General features: G+C 42.9%; 1 protein-coding gene and 1 pseudogene across 1 annotated transcript; both read left to right on the top strand.

Annotated features, from left to right (window-relative positions):
• Positions 1-730: 730 nt before the first annotated feature.
• Positions 731-14,856, top strand: LOC110288406 (F-box/WD repeat-containing protein 15-like). Its single transcript, XM_021154768.2, has 10 exons — positions 731-889; positions 1,616-1,653; positions 1,848-2,011; positions 3,102-3,220; positions 8,423-8,632; positions 9,995-10,153; positions 11,029-11,239; positions 12,646-12,824; positions 13,116-13,240; positions 14,745-14,856. Exons 1-10 carry the CDS (start codon positions 800-802, stop codon positions 14,854-14,856), a joined length of 1,407 nt encoding a protein of 468 aa, XP_021010427.1. The 5' UTR covers positions 731-799.
• A 4,968-nt stretch (positions 14,857-19,824) lies between these two features.
• On the top strand, positions 19,825-20,555 carry LOC110288408 (ras-related protein Rab-11A pseudogene; annotated as a pseudogene).
• Positions 20,556-24,054: the final 3,499 nt, after the last annotated feature.

Raw genomic sequence — 24,054 nt, 5'->3', positions numbered from 1 at the left:
TGCCAGAAGCTTGGGGCTTTATCCGCATGACTGATAGTCACACACCTCTCCTGCAGGGGCTGTGGGGGCTGTAACTTTGACAGGAGTCAGGGGTCCAGGAGACATGATCTAACATCTTCTGTCCCATGTATGTGGAAATCACCACCCTTGGATCCCCTGGGTTCCAGATCTTTGTTCCACTGGAGACCAGGATGACTGTGCACAGCCCACTGCCCCCCACACAGAGACCAGCAGTAAACATTAGGTGTCCTCTTTGACTGCCACTTTCTACTAGAAAGCTAAGTACACAAGCACATGATCTCAGAGGCTGTGCAGGCACAGAGAGGTGGGTCCTGCTGATCTAACTCAGGTCTCAAGGTAGACATGAACATGGAAACCAGATTCCCTACACCAGGAATTTGGAAAAACCTAATGGACTTCACATAAGCAATTGAACCTGTTGAAAATTAGTGAATGACTCCGGATTTTCTAGAAAGTTCTGACAAGTACATCATCAATCAGGGCTGCCCCAGATCATGTGCTTTTGGTCTCCAGAGTGCCAGGAAGGGGTTGTTGAGCTCATCTATGCAGTGAAAATCACTGTGGAGTGAGTTAAGGTGTGAGCACTCTCAGCTGAGTGCATCTGGAACCAGTGAGAGGGGGCAGGGGGACAGGCTGAGAGTCTACACAGCTGCAGCTTGCTCCAGTCAAAGCCTCATGACCTGTGGTTGTCAATCCTGCTAAATCTTTGGCCAAGCCAGTAAAAAGGAACAAGCTTGGGAGGAGAAAGAAGAGTCAGTGTGGACTTAGGCCACAGAAGATGGAGGTCCATTTGCCTAGTTTGCCGTTGATGAAAATCCTCTCCTATCTGGATGCCTACAGTTTGCTACAGGTTGCCCAAGTGAACAAGGTAAAAGCTCCTTGGCTGAACTCCTCCATTCGGTGCACCCTACATGAGACCCGTTTGGCCTTTCCCACTCACTCAGTCGTGGAGTCTCGGCTACCCCAGCACCATACTCACACAGCCTGGCATCCTTCCTTCCTTCCCTCCCTCCTTAAACTTACCTTATTCAGATCTGTCTACTCAGCTCTGACACATTAGTGTCTTGGAGACTCAGCTGCTTCTTTTGACCAACAGGAGCTCCATCCTACAGAATAGCAAACAGATACATCTAGGGCTCATGGGTTAGCATTATCCACTGTGAAGACCTCAAATCCAGTTAAATGAGGCAGGAGTGGTGGTGCGGGACTGTATTTGAAGCACTTGTGAGGTGGAAGCAAGGTGATCAGGAGTTAGTTTCAGACTCAATCACATGAATTTAAAACCAGCCCAGGCTACTAGACAACCTATCTCAGAACACTAACAGTGATACCAAAATTCTGCTAAATGAAAAGATCAAGCTGCCATGCAAAGACATGCTACTGATACAAAGCATCCTTGAGACTCCATGTCAGACCTTTGAGCCTGGCCCTCTTTCCTCTGAGCCCTCATAAGGTGACTTGTGTTTGCTCCAGGCTGGCTGGGCCTGGAGAGCTAGGACTGTGTTTGGTTAACCTATATAGGCCCAGCCCAGAACAAATTGAGAGCAGGAGAGGGAGGCAGTTGTTGGTTTAAGGATTCTTTTCTCTCCCATAGAACTGGAATGAACTTGCCAGCAGTGATGTCCTGTGGAGGTAAGGAGAGGGGCAGGGTGGGGTGGGAAGAGGGGACAAGATGGGGCTGAGAGGGAAGAAGAGGCCTTCTGATTCTGGGCCTGGACCTCTGCTGCATGAGGATGGTTAGTGAATAAAAGTTTGCTCACTGTAACCATGGCTCTAAGGTGAGGTGACTGGGGTCAGCCTGATGGGAATGCAACTGTGCATTGCAGGAAGTTGTGTCAGAAGAGATGGCACTACTGTGACTCGGATACCCTACAGCTCCTGGGCACAGAGACATGGAAGCAGTTCTTCGTTTTCCGAACATGGCAAGAACACGCCAAATCCCGGGCAAAGCCAGAAGATTTCACTTACAAGGAAATTCCTGCGGGTTATGGTATGGGCTTGGGTACCTAGAAGAGATGCACACTGGGCTCTTCCCATTCCGTGTGGTCCTACGTACTCATTTAATAAGAGGAAGGGAATTGTAGTTTAACAGGATGGGCCTGCTGTGCTAGCCTAGCCATGGAGCTAATCTGTGATCTGCTGAGTGGTTGCTCAACATCTTAACACCAGCCCTATCGTTCCCTTTCCCCTAAGGCTTTGAACCCTTCCCAGAGTGTAGAGAGAATTTGCTGGGGAAATCACCAAATAGGCTTTAGTGTTTATCTTTTTCAACGAACTTCCTTAGAACAGTTTTCTGATGGAGAGGTGCTTTTAAGTTTCTTTTTTTACATATTTTTTTTATTTTCAGTATGTCTGTATATGATGTGTGTACATGACACAGTTTGTGTGTGTGTGTGTGTGTGTGTGTGAAGACAACTTTGTGTTAATCCCATTTACTGATGGGAAGAATCTTACCTTTTCTGTTGGTTTTAGATAAGGTCTCAATATATAGCTTTGTTTAGCCTTGAACTTGATCTGTAGACTAGGCTGGCCTCAAACTCAAGGTCTGCTGCTTGCCTTCACTGGGACTAGTACATCTTTACACCTGGCTTTTTCTTTCCCTTTGTTTCTTTTTCTTTTTCTTTCTCTCGCTCTTTCTTCCTTCCTTCCTTCCTTCCTTCCTTTCATTCTTTCTTCATTACTTTGTTTCTTTCTTTCTAAAGACAGGATCTCATGTATTACAGGCTGACCTCAAAACCTTCATGTAGCAAACACCAATGACCTTGAATTTCAGATCCTTCTGCCTCCAAATGAGTACTGGGTTATAGTTCATAGGCCTCTAGGAACAGAACAGTGCACTCTGCTGAGGGGTTACAGCCCCAGCCCCTGGTACTTACTTTGTATCTATAGAAACAGATTAAAGAGTAAATGTACCTGAACCAGTGCCCAACCTTCAGTGTGCGTGGCTGCCTCTGTCTTCATCCTTTCCACAGCTTTTATCCAAGCCTTCTTCATAGTAGAGAGAAGGGAAACCCACCTCCTTCAGTTAGAGTCATCCCTCAACTGTCTGCTGTCCACATAGTGTTGGGATTTCCTTGCAGGATTTCGGGCAAATGCATATTATATCTCAGGGTGTGGCTTAACAAGAAACGTACAAGGCAGGTCGGTCATCTGTATGGTGAGTTCCATGACCAAGTTGTCCACCTGGGATATTCGTGAGGTAAGTCTGGCCGATGAGTAGCAAAAGTTGTGAATTCTGGATGTGAATTCTGATTTCATGTTTATGTTTTTGGTGATGATGAGACAGGATTCCCCCTATACAGACCTGGCAGTCATGTAGGTCCCCATACAGACCCACTTACCTTGGCTTCCCACATGCTTTCCAAGGTTTGCACCACACCTGATTGTCCCTCATGTTACTTTATTTTTTTAGGGTTATTGTATATGTATGTTTTCTGTGCATATGTGTATATGCAATCCATCTGTATCTGCTGTCTGTGGAAGTCACAAGACGGTGTCAGGTCCCTTAAAAACTGTAGTTGCAGATGATTGTAAGCTGTGGGGACTGGGGGTGTAGGCACTGACCTCAGGTCCATCTCTAAGCCATCTCTGCAGGGACTGTCAGTGTTTCAAAGTTTTCATCATAGAGATTGTTCTCATACAAGGTCAGGTTTACTCCTAAGTATTCCTTTTTAAGATATGTTTTTGACATTATATATATGTGTGTGCCTCTGTTAGTTTGTTGGTGCCAGCCGGCAGAGGCCAGAGACTGTGAGATGTGGACTAGGCTTTGGGATCCCAACTGGTCTTCTGGAAGAGCATTAGTTCCTCCGAACCATCACTCTGGCCCCTCACTCCAGGGTTGGTTTGTTGTTTTTATCATTTGAAACAGGGTTTCACTTTGAAAGAGACTTGGGGAAAACTTGCTCTGTAGACCAGGCTGGTCTTGAACTCTGAGATCTGCCAACTTCTGCCTGCTGGGATCAGAAGTTCATACCATGTCCAGCAGGCCCCTTCAGGGTGGTGTTCCAGGCTGCTGTGAATGGGAAGGCTTCCCTGATCCTTCTTCACTTTGTTTAGTGCTGCATGGGAAGGGCACTGACTTTTTTTCCATGTTATTTCTATAGCCTGCCAATTTCCTGGGAGTTTATCAGTTCTCAAAGTTTCCCAGAGGAGTCATAGGGTCTCAAAGTATAGGCTCATAGTGTCTGCAAATGAAGAAATTCTGGCTTCTCTTTCCTATTGGCCTCCCTTTTTTCCCCTTCTCCCGTTTTATTGTTCTAGCTAAAACAATATCATATGGAATGAGAGTAGAAAGTGTGGATATACTTGTCTTGTCCCTGATTTTGCTGGAAATGCTTTAGGCTATTTATGATATTAGAGGAGGTACACTAAAGAAACTGCCAACATTACTGTTCAATGACATGATAAAGGTTTTTTATTGTAGATATGAGAGAACAGCCAGAGGCATCTAGAAGAGTCAAAAGCAGACAGAGAAAGAAGTAGACTGTGTTGTGTTTTTAAAAATACCAGGATATGTTTTGTAGAGCAAAGTATGGTGAGGTGGGAGGGGTGATAAAAGGAAAGAGAGAGGAGAAGAGAGGCAGGTCAGAAAACGTGGACAGGGCGGGGGAGGGGAAAGAGTGAGAAAGGGGTTAGGGAGAGATAAAAGTCAGACAGAAAGGTCAGAGAGAACAAGGAGGAGACAAACAACCCCTTTTATAGCAAGCCAGGCCTACCTGCTATTGCCAGGTAACTGTTGGGTGGAGCCCAGAAAGAATGCTAACGTTCTTCCATTTTGGTTTAATTTTAAAAAGGAGAAACTAGAAAGAGGCAATGGTGAATCAGGAATAGTGTCATTGTGAGCTTAGGTTGCTTCCTGCTGACTTTGGGGCCACATGTCTGGGAAACCTAAGAAAATGGGGATGGGGTCTTGGACTAGTCTTAGGAGAGTCTCTTGTTTCCTTGCTGTGCAGGATCTGTGGTACCATCTGTGGGTAGGAAGGAGCAGGTCCAGTAGAAGCATCCGTGTCTGTGAGAGCAGGCGCTGATGCATCTGTGGGTTGCTTCTCTGGAGCTGTCCTGGAGGTAGATTTTGAGTAAACACCTGGACATAGCAAGGTGCTGGAACACTTATGTATATTTGAAGAAGAGAATAAAGTTAAATACTTTTTGGAGGAAAAAAAACTGCTCTCAGGCGTACACTTGAAACCCTTAGGTCTTAGTGGTTGGGGCGAGAGAAGTTCCCAACCCAGAGAACAAGACCGGAATCCCACCCTCTGGAATAGTTAACAGGTAGGAACTTAGGCTATTGATTGGCAGGTGTGCTTATCTAGGTGTTGTCCATGAGAGGTGGAACTGAGTGGGTTTCCTGGAGCTTATAAGTTTACAAAAGAGATAAATCTGTTAACAGCATGAACAGTCTTTAAGATGAGTTTAGGGAAGACAGAAACCTTTCATGCAACAGAAGAACCAAGAAGGGATTTTTTCCTTCTATCTGGGAGACCCCATATATATAAATTTAGCATAGTGAGAAACATTTTAACTTTATATTTGAAAGAAAAATTAAAGGAAACTTGAAGATTTGACCATGTGAATATGATAGTTGATTATGTGGTTTAGTATGAGAAACACCTTAAATCTATAGTTAAGAGTGATAAAGAATAGTACTCCGCTGTGTAAATGTACCACATTTTCTATATCCATTCCTCTGTTGAGAGATAATCTGGGTTGTTTCCAGGTCCTGACTCGCATAAATAATGCTGCTATGAACATAGTGGAACATGTGTCCTTATTACATGTTGGAGCATCTTTTGAGTATATGCCCAGGAATAGTATAGCTGGGTCCTCAGGTACTACTATGTGCAATTTTCTGAGAAACCACCAGACTAATTTCCAGAGTGGTTGTACAAGCTTGCAATCCTACCAGCAATGGAGGAGTGTTCCTCTTTCTCCACATCCTCACCAGCATCTGCTGTCACCTGAGTTTTTGATCTTAGCCATTCTGACTGGTGTTGGGTGGAATCTCAAGGTCATTTTGATTTGCATTTCCTTGATGACTAAGGATGTGGAACAGTTCTTTAGGTGTTTCTGAGAACTTCAAATTTCCTCAGTTGAGAATTCTTGGTTTATCTCAGCTTCTGATTTTTTAACAGGGTTATTTGGTTCTCTGGAGTCTAACGTCTTGAGTTCTTTGTATATATTATGTATTAGCCCTCTATTGAATGTAGGATTGGTAAAAATCTTTTCCCAATCTGTTGGTTGCCGGTTTGTGCTATTAAAGTGTCGTTTGCCTTACAATTGCTTTGCATTTTTATCAGGTCCCATTTGTTGATTCTTGATCTTGGAGCATAAGCCATTGGTGTTCTGTTCAGGAACTTTTCCCCTGTGCCCATGTGTGCCAGGCTTTTCCTCACTTTCTCTTCTATTAGATTTAGTGTATCTGGTTTTATATGGAGGTCCTTGATCCACTTAGACTGGAGTTTTGTACAGGGAGATAAGAATGGATCAATATGTACTCTTCTACATGTTGACCACCAGTTCGACCAGCACCATTTGTTGAAAATACTTTCTTTTTTCCACTGGATGGTTTTAGCTCCTTTGTCAAAGATCAAGTGACCATATGTGTGTGGGTTCATTTCTGGGTCTTCAATTCTATTCCATTGATCTACCTACCTGACACTGTTACAATACCAGGCAGTTGCACTGAGTGTACTTCTCCTAGCACCTTCCTGGGCTGTGTGTCTTAGTGTAGGAATCATGGCTACAGCTGTGGCAGCATTGCTTGACCTGACTGCAGCACAGCTGTGTAGGTAGAATCTCTGTTCTCTGTGGTTTTGTGAGTGCTAGGGGCCCATATGATACCCTGGGAGAGGCATGGTGTGGACCCTAATACCAGTGGGAAAGAACACAGGATTGGCCATGCCTGTGGTTCTTGAGGACATTACTCCTGGCTTCGCACTGTGCAGTTCCTGCTGTTTTATGCAAGAGTTTTTTTTTTTTTCTCTTGTGTACTCTGACTCGTGAGATGGCCAGCTGCTGAGCCATTGTAGGAGGGAACCAGGTGAATGCTGGAAACTTCAATGTGTGTTTCTTGATTATCCTTCGTTCACTCAACTATTTTTTATTTTAAAAGGTAACAGAGCCTAATGGAGTGAACATTAATCCATTCTTGAGATTGCTTGGTTCGGTTTGTCTGGGCAAAGGTCTTATCCTTTAGTCTTACCTGGCCTGAAACTATGTAGACAAGGCTAGCCTCTACCTCAACAGATCAGCCTGTCTTTCCCTCCTGAGTGCTAGGACTAACATGGTGGCCCAACACACAGCAAAGGGGTTTTTATTTTGTTAGGGTCTCAATGCTTATAAACATTGTCTCCTACAGCAAACTGAAAATGAAAATAACCAGTTTTGGAATTGATTCATTGTGAATATGTTCTTTTCATGTGTTATAAAACCTAGTACTGCCATAAGTGGTGGCCTAGGCCTTTAACTCCAGCACTCAAGAGGCAGAGGCAAGTGAGATTGAAGTCAGCCTGGTTTACATAGAGTTCTAGGAGAGCCAGGGGTATAGAGTGTCCCTGTCTCAAACGCCAAAAAAAAAAAAAAAAAAAAAGAATCTAGCCCCACTAAAAGTGACGATAGACCCATACTCCGATGGCACTGTTAGTAAAAGGTGAAATGGCTTTGAGCACAGAGCTGCTGATTGTTTTTCACACATGTTTGTTGGAATTGGTTCTCCCCTTCCATGTGGTTCCTGGGGATTGAACTCCTGTCATCAGGTTTAGTGGCAGGTACCCTTCCCTGCTGAGCCATCTTGACAGCAATGTTCATCTCTCTGGTCTGTACAGTGAGTGTGTGCTCGCCTCTGAGCATAATGCAGGTGTCCTGTTTTCCTGTCCACTCCTGTCCCAAATAATCTAGATGTTTGTTTTCTTCTTTGTGTTTCTTTTTATTTTTATGTACATAGGTATTGTGTCTGCATGTATGTCCAAGTGATGGAGTCAGATCCCAGGTCCCCTGGAGTGGGAGTTAAGGCAACTGTGAGCTACCATGTGTGTGCTGGGAACTGAACCCAGGTCCTTTGGTTAAGAATATCTGGTCGTCTTAACTGCAGAGCCATCTCTCCAGCCCTGGGTTTCTTTTTCTTTTTGAGATAGTCTTGTATTATAGTCCCAACTGGCCTGCAACTTGACACTGTAGACCAGACTGGCCTCAAGCTGCTAATAACCTTTCTGCCTCTGCCTCCCTGGGCTGGGATTCTAGGCCTGTGCTACCATGTCCAGTGAGGGATGCTTAGAACTTTCATATTCTTTTCTTGTAAGTAAGAAGGGGTTCCAGACTGGACAAGGCTTCCAAATAAAGCTGGTGAGTGAAAGCAGTTGAACTAGAGGTGCTCAGACATGATGATGCTCTTGTTCCCCAGGGAGTTATGACCTGGGTAAGCACAGAACAGCCAGCCTCTATCCAGCTGTTGACTACTCTCCCTGAGATGCACATTGCGGTCACTGTAGATGCACACTCAACTATCAAACTGTGGGACTGTAACAGCAGTGATGCTCTGGCGACTAACAGCCTGTCCTCCTCCTGTCAATTACTGAAAGCTGTGTTTTCAAAGGATGGCCCAATTGTCTTGGTAAGTGACCCCCGGATCTGGGATAGTCACACATTAGAAAACACCTGTCATATTTAGGTCTCATTAATGTCAAATATCAACTTGATTTCTCAGAGACTATGCAAACCCTGAGAGTCAATCACAGTATACTATAAACCTGGCCAACCCTTAGTCTTTGACCTACTTCATGCACATTTCCTAAAGCTCTTAAAAATGTCATTTTAAAATTCTTTCCTGAGATATAGAGAGATGGCTCGGTGGGTAGCAGTGTTTACTGTGCAAGCATGGAGACTTGAGTTCAAATCCCTGACACTCACATAAAAAGTGGGATGTAACTAAATGTGCCTGTAACTCCAGCGTTGTTGGGAAGGGAAATACGAGGGTCACTGGGACTAAGAGGCTGCTAGCCAAGCCAGCCTAGCTCCAAGATTCAATAAGACACTCTGACAGGAAGTCAGTAGAAGAGTGATCTAACAGGATACCTGGCCTACTTTTCTGGTCTCCATGTATGTCCAGATATGCAATCTATATTCACATATATAAGTATACATACAGCATGCACAAGTACACACACATAATTGTTCTAAGTGATTTTATATCTTCTTGTCTTTGAAATGTTTATTACTGCTGAATCCATGAGTTTGGGTAGGGACAATAGAGAAAAATGTGAATTTTATTAGATATAGAGAAAAAAGGATAATGTGGATGTCCCAGTGATGTGGATGTCCCAGTGAGTCCTAGGGAAGAGTGTTTTAGGGTAGAAAATCTTTAGACATGCCTTACCTTATGTGTTTGAGACAAGACTCCTGATGTAGTCCTGGCTGGCCTAGAACTCACTGTGTAGACTAGGGTTATCTAACTCAGAGAGATCAGACTGCCTCTGCCTGCTGAGTGTTGGAATTAAAGATATATACTACCATGCCCTACAAAAGTTTCTTTAAAAATAAATCTTGCAAGGCATGGTGGTGCATGTCACAAGGGCAGGAGAATCTCTTGAGTTTGAAAACAGCCTGGTTTACAGAGTAAGTTCCAGGATAGCCAGGGCTACACAGAGAAATCCGGTTTCAAAAAACAGAAAAGGAAAAATATTTTGTGTGTGAACATTTTCCCTGTATGTGTGTCTATGCATTCTCTCTCTCTCTCTCTCTCTCTCTCTCTCTCTCTCTCTCTCTCTCTCCACAGTTAACTACTGAGTCCTCTCTCCCAGGTCTAGAGAGCCTTATTCCATGGGATCAGCACAGACACTCTGAGAGGCAGGCTGGTCACAGCTCTGGGTCTCATTACTGGACTTGGAGACACAGTGGTGAATCTCAGAGCAGATGACACTGCTTCTTCCATGCTTAACCTTTCCCCACTGACCAGGTGCTGCTGCTCTGATTTCAGGTAGGTGACATCTCGGGGAACCTCTACATCCTTAGGATTCCTGACTTACACCTCATTTCCAAGGTGAATGTATCCCCATACAGTATTGATGAACTCCACTGCTCTCCTCAGAATAAATGGGTCTTTCTGATAGGGAAATACCCACATGTCTTGACAAAGGTAGGTGTGTTCTAGCATCTCCAGGGTGAAGGTGGGAGACAGTGGGAAGGTTGAGCCCTCAGGGATATCTCAGCAGACCACTCCCCCTCTCCTAAGCCCTATCATAAGAAAAGCCATCCTACAGTCAGGAAAGAATAATGTGCTTGGAAGCAGTCATGTGACCAGTCACAATGGCAAATGTCTATTAGTGAAATGTCCTTGAAATGTGGCTCAGCCAAAGGATGAAGGCAGGTGAAGTAACAGTCCCCAGACAACTTTGTTGGCCCTGAACTCAAAGCAATTTTAGATCACTGGCTGGCATGCCCACCAGTGACTGATGCATTTCAGATAAGTGCTACCATACCCAATGCTTTATATACTGCCTTCTCTCTTAACTGCCAGCTCTCTGGTGCCTGGTTCCTAGGTACTATGAGAGCAATGGTCTTCTCAGAGGCCAAGTACTCTTCAGGGCCCAAGCATATTTATTTGGTTTTATACATCGATATATTATTAAAGCAGCCTGGGTTACACTATGACAATCTCAATGCCTCATTTAAAAAAAAAAAAAAAGTCCAGAACATCCCTGGACTACTCCTCTGCACAGGGAAAATGTATTTAACCAAGCTCTGCCTAGTGCATCCATTGTGGTAGGATGACCGAAAAGTCTCTTGACCTGGGTCAGAGACTCCATTCCATCTCTGAATGTGATGGGAGGGGCAGGAAGATGGTGAGTTATTCTGACCTTAAGTGGAAGCAATGATTGTTCTGCCCTGTCCTGGGTGAAGACGAGACAGCCACTCCTGGGTTTATTTTGAAAGCTCCTTGTCTTGAGTGTGCCTGTGCCAGGCTACAGAGATTTTCTCTTCATTGACTCCCCTGGGCAATACTCTCTGCAGGTGTTTTACATGAGCAGCCTACTGAGGACATCAGAATTCTCTGACCCAGTGTCTACCATTCTCGAATTTTCCTTATACAAAAGAGCCTTCTGGACCCCAAGAAGGGAAGACAGGATAACCTTGATGTCCGGAAATGTACCCCCAAACCCCACAAAATTTGGCATATTTGATATGAAGCTGGAAGAGATCGGGAACAAAGTTACTGTTCAAGGTAAACCTTAGAAAGTTCTCAAGCCTGACATGATGGCACACGCCCTAAATCAGGCGACTGAGTCAGGAAAGGTTCATAGAGGGTTCGGACTCCCAAATAAGAAATATGGAACTGTCAAGATGGTTTAGCTTGTACACATGCATACGTAAACCCACACAGACATGTACATACACACACACACACACACACACACTGATAAAGTTAAAAAAATAAAAGTAAAAGGCCAAGCATGGTAGTACACACATTTAATCCCAGCATTCAGGAGGAGAGACAAGCAGATCTCTCTGGTTTCTAGGCCAGCCTGAGTACCAGATTGTCTGTCCATGGACACATAGTGAGACCTTGTCTCAAAAACAAAAACAAAAATCCTAAATGACAATAAAGAAATATATATTATGGGGAGGAAAATTTCTTAGGGCAGTGGTTCACTACCTATGGGGTCATGACCACTATGGCAAAACTTCTATCTTCAAAAATACATAAATCACAATTGATAACTATAGCAATATTACCATTATGAAGTAGCAAAGAAAGTAACTTTATGGCAGGGGTAACAACCCATCACCACATGAGAACTGTATGAAACTTCAGTAGGAAGCATTGGTAAGGTTGAAAAGCGCTGGCTTAGAGGATAGATACACTTACCTACCAAGCATGATAACCTAGTTCATTTCCTGGGGTACCACACGATGGAGGAGAGATCCAAATCCCTCAAGTTGTCCCCTGACCCCCACATGTGTGCTTGTGGCATGAATACATACACAAGGATAATAATGTAAAATCAATTTTTAAAAGAAATCCCTATTTCTCCTGTGTTTCCTGCACGTGCTCATAGTAAGCTATAAATGCTTGATGTTGTTTTGTATTTTTAGACTTTGAAGACAGGGGTTGTTTGGGTAGCCATGGCTAACCTGGACCTTGCTCTGTAGACCAGGCAGGCCATGAACTTGGAGAACCACTGGACTGTGCTGGATTGTGGATCACCGTATGATGATGCTCCATATGATGTTTTTGTAAAGGGAGCAGGAAGCTCCTTGGCCAGATGTGAACTTGTGCCTGCTTGGTGGCCACTACTCTACTGAACTGTGGTTTTCTAGGGCAGATGTTTCCATTGCTGTCATGCACTATGGACTGGGTACTACTGTCCTTTCCCAGTACACTTGTCTTTCCAGTGTTTGAGCTACTGACTGTCCACACTTTCACTGTGTCATAGCCTGCCTTTCCCTGGCCAAGGACATGGACTTGTCAGGACATGGAATTGTCAGACCAATGGACTGTTTTCATTGTCTCTTTCAGACAAGCATGCCATAGAAGGAGGGATATGCTTTTCAGTGATCATTAAGGATTTTGTTCCTACTTAAATGAATGAAAGAGTTGCCTCTGTATTTTTTGTTTGGTTGGAACAGAATATTTGGTCGCAAGCTTCTCTTTGCAAGATTATGAGGCAAGTCCAGAATGGATGGGAGTCAGTGATAAGGACGTGATTGTTTGTTCAACTGGATCCTCGCTCTTGCTCTTCAACATACATGGTCTCCGTCTGCAGACATTTCACTACTGCCCAGAAGAGATATTGACACTATGGGTGGTAAGTTAAGAATGTTTCCCCTCCAGTGGAGCTTTAAATGTATATATATTTACATTTTATAAACTTCATACTGTTGGGGTGTGCGCATGTGCATTTGTCTGTGTGTGAGCACTTGCAGAGGCCAGAGGCCGACTTCCTGGTGTTAGCCTCTCTCTTTCCACCTTTACATGGGCTCAAAGCACCAGGCTTGCTCAGCAAGTGCCTTTACCTGATCAGCCTTCTCTAAGGCTCTCTCCCTGTCTTTTTGATCTATCATTGACTCCAGCCAACTCACATTTGTGTTCTTTGAAGGACCCCCTTCATGTCATCATCACCTGTAACAATGGCTCTATGGATGTGTACGCATGGGAGGAGAGAAGCCTGCTGCTCAGGAAGTGTTATCGGCTGCAAAGCAGGAGACAGCTGTCACGGAGAAAGTAATCTCTGCTTCTTGACTTAAACTGGACATTGATTTTTAAAACATTTCTGGAGCTGGAGAGTTGGCTCAGCTGTTAAGAGCACTGGCTGCTCTTCCAGAGGACTTGGGTTCAATCCCCAGCATCCACATGGCAGCTCACGCCTGTCTGTAACTCCAGTTCCAGGGCATCTGACAGACACCTTCACATCAATGCATTGAAAGTAAAGTTTAACATATTGAAAAGGTCTGTGCAAAAATGCATTTTAAAAAGAAAAAAGAACTTTCTATAAAAGACATCATTAAGTGTATGATCTCCAGCATCACACAGAACAGACATTGGCTGTGTATGTGTAATATTTAAGAAGCAGAAGCAGGAGGATCCAGAAGTTCTAGGTCACCTTCTGTTATTTCGCAAGTTTGGCAGCCAAATTGGGTTTATTGCAAAACCATCACAAACAAACAAAAATAGGAACTGGCTATGTATAACACAAGCCTTTAATCTCAGCACTCAGGAAGCAAACAAGTGGCTATTTTGTCAGTTCCTGGTCTACATAGTGACTCCCAGGACAGCCAAGACTAGAGAGAGAGAGAGATTGTGTATTAGGAATGAAGTGAGGGAAGGGAAAAAAAGAATTGCTGGTTCTTGGAATATCAGCACATTCAGTTATGTCAACAGTCTCGGGCCCACAGAAGAAGTGGGGAGAACGCATCCTCATATCTTGTCTTTAATGTCAGGATGGGTTCTCCTGAGAGCAGCCCCCACTAGGATTGCTTCATCATTGAGCTGTCATTATCTCCATTTGACTAATTTTCCTTGAGTTTTACTTGCCTTCATCCAAGATATTTTCAGTGATCTTGCTATGGTAGCACAGGCCCCAAACCCTGCCCCCAGGCTGCTGAAGCAAATGCTGATTGCCTGTTAGCAAGACAACCTGATCCCGTCTCCAAAAAAAAAAAAAAGTAAAGGAAAAAAATGAGTCCCGGTTCTTGCAGGAACACACACACATACACACATGTACAAGCACACATAGCCATACATACCCACGTATACAGGCACACATGTAAGCATTCACACATACACACACACACAGGCATGCACACACAGACACATACCCACTCAGGTATGCACAGGCACAACACACAGACACACACAGACACACATAACTCACACACAGGAGTGGACACATACACATAAACATGTGACAAATAAGTATATTTTTATTTGTTTATATTATGTATATGAGTACATTGTAGATATCTTCAGACGCACCAGAAAAGGGCATCGGATCTCATTATACCTGGTTCAGAGGCAACATGTGGTTGCTGAGAATTGAACTCAGGACCTCTGGAAGAGCAGTCGGTGCTATAAACCACTGAGCCATCTCTCTAGCCCCAAACAAAAAAAGTATTTAAAATTTTTAAACAGATTCAGGACTGTGATGAAAAGACAGCCCTTTAATTACCAGTTGATAAACCTCCCTCCCATGTGAGTACTGACATCTTGGGTTTCTTTCCTTTGGCAGCTTCATTTTCAAAATCCTATGTGACGATGTGAGCATAATTGGAGTGATGAAAAATAGTCCCGCCCCCTGCTCTCTTATGGCATATTCCTTGACATCTGCTCTTGAAAACTGAGTGAGTTATGTGTCCTCTTCCTCAATGATAATAAACATCTTTTTGCAAAGATAGGCTGGTGATTTCAGTGTTGCTAAGAAGTGAAGAGGCCAAATGTGGCAGTGCACACCTTTCATCCTGACACTGGGGAGGCACAGGCAGGTGGAAGATCTGAATTCTGAGGCCAGTGTGGTCTACAGAGCTAGTTCCAGGCCAACCAGGGCTATGTCATGAGAACCTATCTCTGAAACAAAACCCATGTCTAGCCATACAAGCCACTTGGCTGTGACATCTGTCGTTTCATTGCTATAAGGTTGACTCAGATGAGCAGGCCATGTGGGCAGCTTTTCTGAGACTATAATTTTCCCCTGTCCTCCTTCCTCCTTTAAACTTTCCCATGTACCTCTCCTCACTGTTCTCTTTTGAATTCTTGATCTCTTTTTTTCTCAAACAAGTTTTGAAGTCAAGGGCATATGGGCTGGAGAGATGGCTCAGCAGTGCAGCCCACTAGCTGCTGTTCCAGAGAGCCTGGGTTCAATTGCTAGCACACAGACAGCAGCTAACAACTGTCTGTAACTCCAATTCCAGGGGGGGCGGGTACCCATCACACAGATATACATATAGGCAAAACAGCAATACACATAAAAATCTTTTTTTAAAAAATGAAAAGAAGAAAAGCAAAAATAATTATTAAAAGCCAGGTGGTGGCAGAGCACACCTTTTAATCCTACCACTTGGGAGTCAGCCAGGACCGAATTCAAGCCAGCCTGGCTTACAGAGTGAGTTCCAGGACTGTCAGAGCTATATACATATATGTACACAGAAAAACACTGTCTTGAAAACCCTTAAAACTGAAAATTAAAGTTTAATTGAACCTATGGTTTAAAAGGATTAGAATCAAAGGGTGGAGCAAAGACATGGGAGGCAAGAACAGTGGAGAGTACACATCTTGATCTGCACATAGGAAGCAAAGAGACACCATGGGAATGACAAGTCTTTTTACATCTAAAAACCTATCCACAGTGACACAACTCCAGCAGAGCCACACCTCCTAATCCTTCCAACATAGAAACCAACTGTTCTGGCTGGTTTTGTGTATCAACTTGGCACAGGCTAGAGTTAGCACAGAGAAAGTTTCAGTTGGGGAAGTGCCTCCATGAAATCCAGCTGTGGGGGCATTTTCTCAATTAGTGGAGAGGGCCCCTTGTGGGCGGTGCCATCCCTGGGCTGGTAGGCTTGGGTTATATAAGAGAGCAGACTGAGTAAGCCAGGGGAAGCCAACCAGTAAGTAACATCCCTCCATGGCCTCTGCATCAGCTCCTGCTTCCTGGCCTGCTTGAGTTCCAGTCCTGACTTCCTTTGGTGATGAACAGCAGTGTGGAAGTGTAAGCAGAATAAACCCTTTCCTCCCCACCCTGCTTCTTGGTCATGATGTTTGTGCAGGAATAGAAACCCTGACTAAGACACCAATTTCATGAGAGACATTCTCATTCAGATTACCAAAAGTGCACACACATGCATACCACACAGAAACATACAAAGAATGAAACCCCATAGGTAAGTCACATGAAAGGCAAAAGCAAAAGAATCCTGAACCACATGGTGAGCTCAAGGCTAATTTGGTTACATGACACCAGATCTCACAAGAAAACCAAAGGACTAGATACAAGGCTTGCTAGTTAAAACCACAGCTGCTCTTCTAGAGGACCCAGGTTCAATTCCCAGTATATACAGGGCAGGTCACGATTCACAATCCAGTTCCAGGGATACAACGCCCTCTACTGGCCTCTGAGGAAACTACATGCTTCTGGAACAGATTCAGCCAAAACACTTACATACATACATACATACATACATGCATACATACATACATACATACATACATGCAAATCAAGCTCCCTGACTGTCTGACTCTCTAGATAAGGGAAGCGTATGACTGGAGTCCCAGCACTCAGGAGGCTGAGCCTGATCACAGGGAGTTTGAGGTAGCTTAGACTATGTGACAAAACCCTTTCTCATGTAAGTAAAAAAGGCTATGTGGATAAAAAGAGCATTTTCTGAGTTGGGGACTATAAATATTACCAACTGAAAAAGGGAGGCAAAACACAGACAATGTCTTCTGAGAACTTTAAGGAATTTCATAATGAAATTCAGTGTTTTGTGAGCAGGATAAACATACTGTGGGTGCTTGCCACATGGGTTTTATGACATAGGTGGAATTGTCTGCCTCACTACATCTGCGTTTTCCTACAGGAACTTGGAGGGAATAGACTGCCCAGCTAAACTTGCTTTGCAACATAATCCAGCTAAAACAAAGGATGGGACTTGTGGTCTTCCCTTGATAAGCTGGAGCTGCAGAATTAAATTTTGAGCTTTGATCAGAACCTTGTCTTGGATCTATCCTTCTCTCATACCCTATCATTTTTCATTTCCGGCTCCCCTTTCAGATAAACCCAGTTTTCTGTGGGCGCTGGACAGCTACAGGTGATACCCAAACGAGGGGTCTGAAAATGGGGTGACCCACTGAGAAATGCTGTCTTGGGTAGAGCTCCACAGAAAACAGAGGGAAAGTAACAATATTCTGCACACTAAGCAACAAATACAATTAATACTAATGCTGGATGTAAAGTTTATATTTTGGAGGCTGCTGTTGCAGGAGGTGCATTTAAGCAGGATACAACTAGGCTGAAATGGTGTTGACCAGAGGCTGATTTCATCCAGGGGAGACAGCGCATTGGACAGGGGAATTCTATATAGAGATATATCTGCAGTCAAGAGCTGCATTGGGCAAGAGGAGCAGGGTTTAAAAAATAGATGTTAGGGGAAAATCTTAGCTCAAGTAGATTTATGCTGTACGTGGTTCCCAGAAGTAGGAAGAAAGAGAGAAAGAGAATAGGTTTCAGAAAATCAGTTGCCCCCTGTCCAGGACACGTTATCAAAAAATGGACATAAGCTATTTCGGAGCTCTCCTAGGGACAGTTGGAAATTGGGAGATGTCTTGCTTCCTCTCTGCCTCCTACTGAAGTCATCCTTAGTCCAGGTTAAATCTAGGTCCCTTTGGGACATGAAGTTCTTTTCCCTCTCTATTGTCTGTCCTTGGTACACCAATTTGTCTATGTGTGTCAACTTAGGTCTATTTCCCTTTCATTGTTTAACTGATTGTTGTTCTGTGTTTCATGTTGAAAAGAAAAATCGATTAAACTTTATCTGCTGGCTCTCCACCCCTCAACTTAGTACAACTTTTTAGAACACAGTCTCAATTTGTACAGCAGAAACTGATAAGTTACACTGCACTGTAGCTGGGAGTCAAGCACAGCTGGAGACAGGGTGCATTTTCTCTTGAAATTACAGCTAGAAAGGATAAGAAAATTTTGTTTGGTCTAAATATATAAGATATGTGTAGCCACTTCATTTTTTGTTTCTGACTGGTTTTAAAGATATAAATATGTTCTGCTTGCCTTGGTTATAGAGTATTAGCTTATAAGTTATTGGGTATGGTTAGAAATTTGTAACATTGGTAGCAGTAACTTAGCTTAAACCTGGTAACTCAGGGTTGCAGTCATTTTAAACAACAACAGGTGGCATGAGCCAACCCAGGAAAACAGGTCTCTAAATACACTTCTAAATTGGAATAACATTTTATGTAATTCCTATCCTAGAAAATAGACTAATAAAGGATAGGATTTAAAACAATGTCTCTTTAATGAGGTATTAAAAGTTACACTGTCATGCATTCATACATAAGAACTGGCAGCCAAACTTTATAACATGAAAGTAATGCTCTTGGTACTGATTTTAAAGAGAATGGATTGTTCATACTGTTAAAAATTGGGTTTTGTTTTCCAAAACTACAGTTATGTTCTAATGTTGCAAAAGAAACTTAAATTTTTTAAAAAATAAAAATAATAATAATAAAGGAACTTAAAAATTCTAGTTAAACTGCCAGTGTTCCATTGGCTTCGTTTTGCACTTCGATCACATTCTCAGGATTTTTAACTCACCCATGTTTGTAAGGAAGAAAAAAATCAAGCAAGTGGAGATGCCTTCAAGAGTAATAAAGAGTTAAAGAGCTGTAGCACAGCACCGGCCTGCCGCCCCTTTTACACAAGCTTTATCAGATACAGTGGTAGAAGCAAATTTGATTCCTCATGATAGGAGATCTCAGTGGGAGTTTATCTGGGACCAAATAAGGTCCCAACGAACGATTCCAGGAATTTGTGAAGAGACTGCAAAAAGCAGCTTGCTGAATTTTTGGAGACCCTCACTCAGGCAGGAGTTCCTTTTGTTACATGATTGGCTTATGAGAATGGCAATGCAGCCTGCCACACAGCCATCTGGCCATACAAAGAAGAGACAAACTTATCTGGATACAATCAGGGTCTGACTATGGGTGCTGCCTTGCAGGGAACTACAGTACAAGCAATGCTTTCACAGAGCTGAGGGGATAAGGAATGTTTTAACTATGGGGGCATTATAGGAAATGAACTAAAGGTCATTTCAGGAAAGACAGTCCAAAAAAAATAGAATCATAGACCAGCAGTAGAATCACTCCCCTGGAATCTGTCCTCCAAGCAGGAAGGGTAATCATTGGGCCAGGCCTCAGAAAATAGGCCCAAATTAAAAAACATTTATATTTGAGTTAAGGCAAAGCTTATAGTGGGCTTAGAGGAGGCTTATGTGGCATTCCTTTTGTCTTTGTCATCCTGACTAGCCCCTAGAAGGTGTTTAACAGATCTGCTAACAGAATTGCTCATCTTGCTTTAGTTTCCTTGCATCCACTCCCTCCTAAATTTGTTAAGAGTAAGAGAGGACAAGGTGGCTTTGGTTCCTCTGATGTGTACTTGATTCAACTTATTACTAGTAAGAAATTAATGCTGGAGGGCGGAGCTCGTCACCGGGTCCGGCAGCTGAAGCTCCTCGCTTGCTTGGGTTACCCCTGCAGCAACGCCCCCTGGTCCCGCCGCCGTTGCCACCACCGCTCCCGCCCCTCAGCAGCACCATGGGCACCCGCGACGACGAGTACGACTACCTCTTTAAAGTTGTCCTTATTGGAGATTCTGGTGTTGGAAAGAGTAACCTCCTGTCTCGATTTACTCAAAATGAGTTTAATCTGGAAAGCAAGAGTACCATTGGAGTAGAGTTTGCAACAAGAAGCATCCAGGTTGATGGGAAAACAATAAAGGCACAGCAGGGCAGGAGCGGTAAAGGGCTATAACGTCTGCATACTATCGTGGAGCAGTAGGTGCCTTATTGGTTTATGACATTGCTAAGCATCTCACATATGAAAATATAGAGCGATGGCTGAAAGAACTGAGAGATCATGCTGATAGTAACATTGTTATCATGCTTGTGGGCTATAAGAGTGATTTATGTCATCTCAGGGCAGTTCCTACAGATGAAACAAGAGCTTTTGCAGAGAATGGTTTGTCATTCATTGAGACATCTGCTCTAGATTCTACAAATGTTGAAGCTGCTTTTCAGACAATTCTAACAGAGATATACCGCCTTGTTTCTCAGAAGCAAATGTCAGACAGACGTGAAAATGACATCTCTCCAAGCAACAATGTGGTTCCTATTCATGTTCCACCCACCAATGAAAACAAGCCAAAGATGCAGTGCTGTCAGAACATCTAAGGCATCTCTCTTCCCCTAGAAGGCTGTGTATAGTCCATTTCCCAAGTCTGAGATTTAAATACATTTGTAATTCTTGTGGTCACTTTCTGTGTTTTATTACTTCCTTATACTTAAGAATCTTCCCATGTCGCTGCACCTGAGTAACTGACTGTATCTTTTCTCAAGGAAGCATCCCTCCTGACCAATAAATGACAATAAATCAAAAAAAAAAAAAAAAAAAAGAATCTTCCCATGTCTTAAGTCTTTTGATTTGGCTTTATAAAATCCTCAACTTTGTCCTGAATGACTGCAGTTCTTTTTCATGCTATGGCTTCTCTAGCCTTAGTTTAATAAACTGAATGTTTGAAGTTCTCAGTTATTGTTTACTCTTCATCATGGAAGCCTGTCACTGTAGGACAGAATAGAACTCTGTCACTTGAAGTTTAGACCTATTGGTCCTGATCAGATCTAAGACAACCTTAGAAATAAGCTATTGTTTTGCCACAGAGCAGCTTGTAAGACACTCTTCTCAATACAGTACATACTTTGACAGATCTAAGGATTGCCCTGTGAACATAACAGCAGTTTGAGAGCTTGAAGATTTTCCATTGTGGAAGTCAGTTTCTAAAATGCCTTAATAGGTCTATGTTGTAATTTTTTTCTTTAGTTTTTGTAAGCATCAAACATGATGGGGATTCTTTTTTTTTTTTTCCTGGAAAAGAATTAATAAACACAAAGGACTGTTATGGTTTGCATAGGGTGTGGTTATGTGGTCAAAGTTACCCTGCTGCCTGGTAGGCTCGTGGACTTCTGTCTGAGGTGTCTCTGTTGCGGTGATCGGCAGCCAGAGTAGCTTAACCACTCTCATTTCCTAGATTGTGTGATATTTTTATTACTCATGCAATAACTAGCTTAATGCTGGTAATATCACATTTTGAAGTGTTAATTTTGTTTTTAAACCTGTCTAGTAAGTGAAATACAGCCTAATTTTATCACCATATTCACCAACCAGCATGGGTAATTATTTTAACAATGCTTATATTTGAATTCTGCAGTGTATAATGGAATATAGCTCAACTAATGCTTTGGTTTTAGTATGTCTAAAGAATACAGTGAGAAGTTAATTTATACTCAGGTGGTAACACTTAAAGGCATGTGTTCTTTTAGTATGTAAAGTGAAATAGTACCTTGAATTTAAGTAGAATGTACTTAGCCATTGTAGGGCCCTGTAATAGATTTTTCCACTACATAATTGAAATCAATGGAACAACTAGTTTCTCATTCAGAAATGTACACACTAATACTTAGTTTTACTTCCTTGTGGATAATATTAAGCACTTATCCTGACATATGCTTTTAAATCCAGGTCTAGCTTTTCAGGTGTGTTGGGGTGCCCTGGACTGGGCGAAGTGGGAGTGCTGGGTTCTGATGATGGTGAGTGGTCTTGGTTTCTGTTAGTAAGATTCTTACGTTTACCTTTCGCCATCTGGTAATCTCTGGAGTTGTTATAGTTGTCTCTGTTTAGAGATTGTTCTTCTGGTGATTCTGATTACCGTCTATCAGCAGACCTGGGAGACAGGCTCTCTCCTCTGAGTTTCAGTGGTTAGAGCACTCTCTGCTGACAAGTTCTCCTCTTACAGGGAAGGTGCACAGATATCTGGTGTTTGGACCTCCTCCTGGCAGAAGAAGAAGGCCCAAAACGGGACCTTTCCCAGATGCTGTGTTGCTTTGGCAGGTCACAGAAGCTGTCAGCTTCTGTGGTACACTCTCACCTGTGCAGACTAAGTTCCTAAGTTCGGCGGAGTCCCGGAACCAAGATGGCGCTCCCTTCTCCTCAACAACACCCTTCTATAGTCACAAATAATATAAAATATCTTGGCGTGACTCTAACTAAGGAAGTGAAAGATCTGTATGATAAAAACTTCAAGTCTCTGAAGAAAGAAATTAAAGATCTCAGAAGATGGAAAAATCTCCCATGCTCATGGATTGGCAGGATCAACATTGTAAAAATGGCTATCTTGCCAAAAGCAATCTACAGATTCAATGCAATCCCCATCAAAATTCCAAATCAATTCTTCAACGAATTAGAAAGAGCAATCTACAAATTCATCTGAAATAACAAAAAACCTAGGATAGCAAAAACTCTTCTCAAGGATAAAAGAACCTCTGGTGGAATCACCATTCCTGACCTCAAGCTTTACTACAGAGCAATTGTGATAAAAACTGCATGGTACTGGTATAGTGACAGACAAGTAGACCAATGGAATAGAATTGAAGACCCAGAAATAAACCCACAAACCTACGGTCACTTGATCTTCGACAAGGGAGCTAAAACCGTCCAGTGGAAGAAAGACAGCATTTTCAACAAATGGTGCTGGCACAACTGGTTGTTATCATGTAGAAGAATGCGAATTGATCCATTCCTATCTCCTTGTACTGAGGTCAAATCTAAGTGGATCAAGGAACTTCACATAAAACCAGAGACACTGAAACTTATAGAGGAGAAAGTGGGGGAAAGCTTTGAAGATATGGGCACAGGGGGAAAATTCCTGAATAGGCTTGTGCTGTAAGATGGAGAATTAACAAATGGGACCTCATGAAACTGCAAAGCTTCTGCAAGGCAAAAGACACCGTCAATAAGACAAAAAGACCACCAACAGATTGGGAAAGGATCTTTACCCATCCTAAATCAGATAAGGGAATAATATCCAATATATATAAAGAACTCAAGAAGGTGGACTCCAGCAAATCAAATAACCCCATGAAAAAATGGGGCTCATAACTGAACAAAGAATTCTCACCTGAGGAATACCGAATGGCAGAGAAGCACCTGAAAAAATGTTCAACATCCTTAATCATCAGGGAAATGCAAATCAAAACAACCCTGAGATTCCACCTCACACCAGTCAGAATGGCTAAGATCAAAAATTCAGGTGACAGCAGATGCTGGCGAGGATGTGGAGAAAGAGGAACACTCCTCCATTGTTGGTGGGATTGCAAGCTTGTACATCCACTCTGGAAATCAGTCTGGCGGTTCCTCAGAAAATTGGACATAGTACTACCGGAGGATCCAGCAATACCTCTCCTGGGCATATATCCAGAAGATGTCCCAACCGGTAAAAAGGACACATGTTCCACTATGTTCATAGCAGCCTTATTTATAATAGCCAGAAGCTGGAAAGAACCCAGATGCCCCTCAACAGAGGAATGGATACAGAAATTATGGTACATTTACACAATGGAGTACTACTCAGCTATTAAAAAGAATGAATTTATGAAATTCCTAGCCAAATGGATGGACCTGGAGGGCATCATCTTGAGTGAGGTAACACAATCACAAAGGAACTCACACAATATGTATTCATTGATAAGTGGATATTAGCCCAAAACTTAGGATACCCAAGATACAAGATACAATTTGCTAAACGCATGAAACTCAAGAAGAATCAAGACCAAAGTGTGGACACTGTGCCCCTTCTTAGAATTGGGAACAAAACACCCATGGAAGGAGTTACAGAGACAAAGTTTGAAGATGTGATGAAAGGATGGACCATCTAGAGACTGCCATATCCAGGGATCCATCCCATAATCAGCTTCCAAACGCTG

Source organism: Mus caroli, unplaced genomic scaffold, assembly GCF_978045245.1.
Source record: "Mus caroli unplaced genomic scaffold, Mus_caroli_1 scaffold_11, whole genome shotgun sequence".
Taxonomy (NCBI): Eukaryota; Metazoa; Chordata; class Mammalia; order Rodentia; family Muridae; genus Mus; species Mus caroli.
This window is presented reverse-complemented; position numbering and strand designations above follow the sequence as displayed.

Bases quoted from the DNA above. Each gene is read 5' to 3' on its own strand.
- LOC110288406 (XM_021154768.2), top strand. From the start codon at position 800: ATGGAGGTCCATTTGCCTAGTTTGCCGTTGATGAAAATCCTCTCCTAT. The intron at 1,654-1,847 runs GTAAGGAGAGGG...TGTGCATTGCAG, and splicing joins AGCAGTGATGTCCTGTGGAG to GAAGTTGTGTCAGAAGAGAT. The intron at 10,154-11,028 runs GTAGGTGTGTTC...TACTCTCTGCAG, and splicing joins ACCCACATGTCTTGACAAAG to GTGTTTTACATGAGCAGCCT.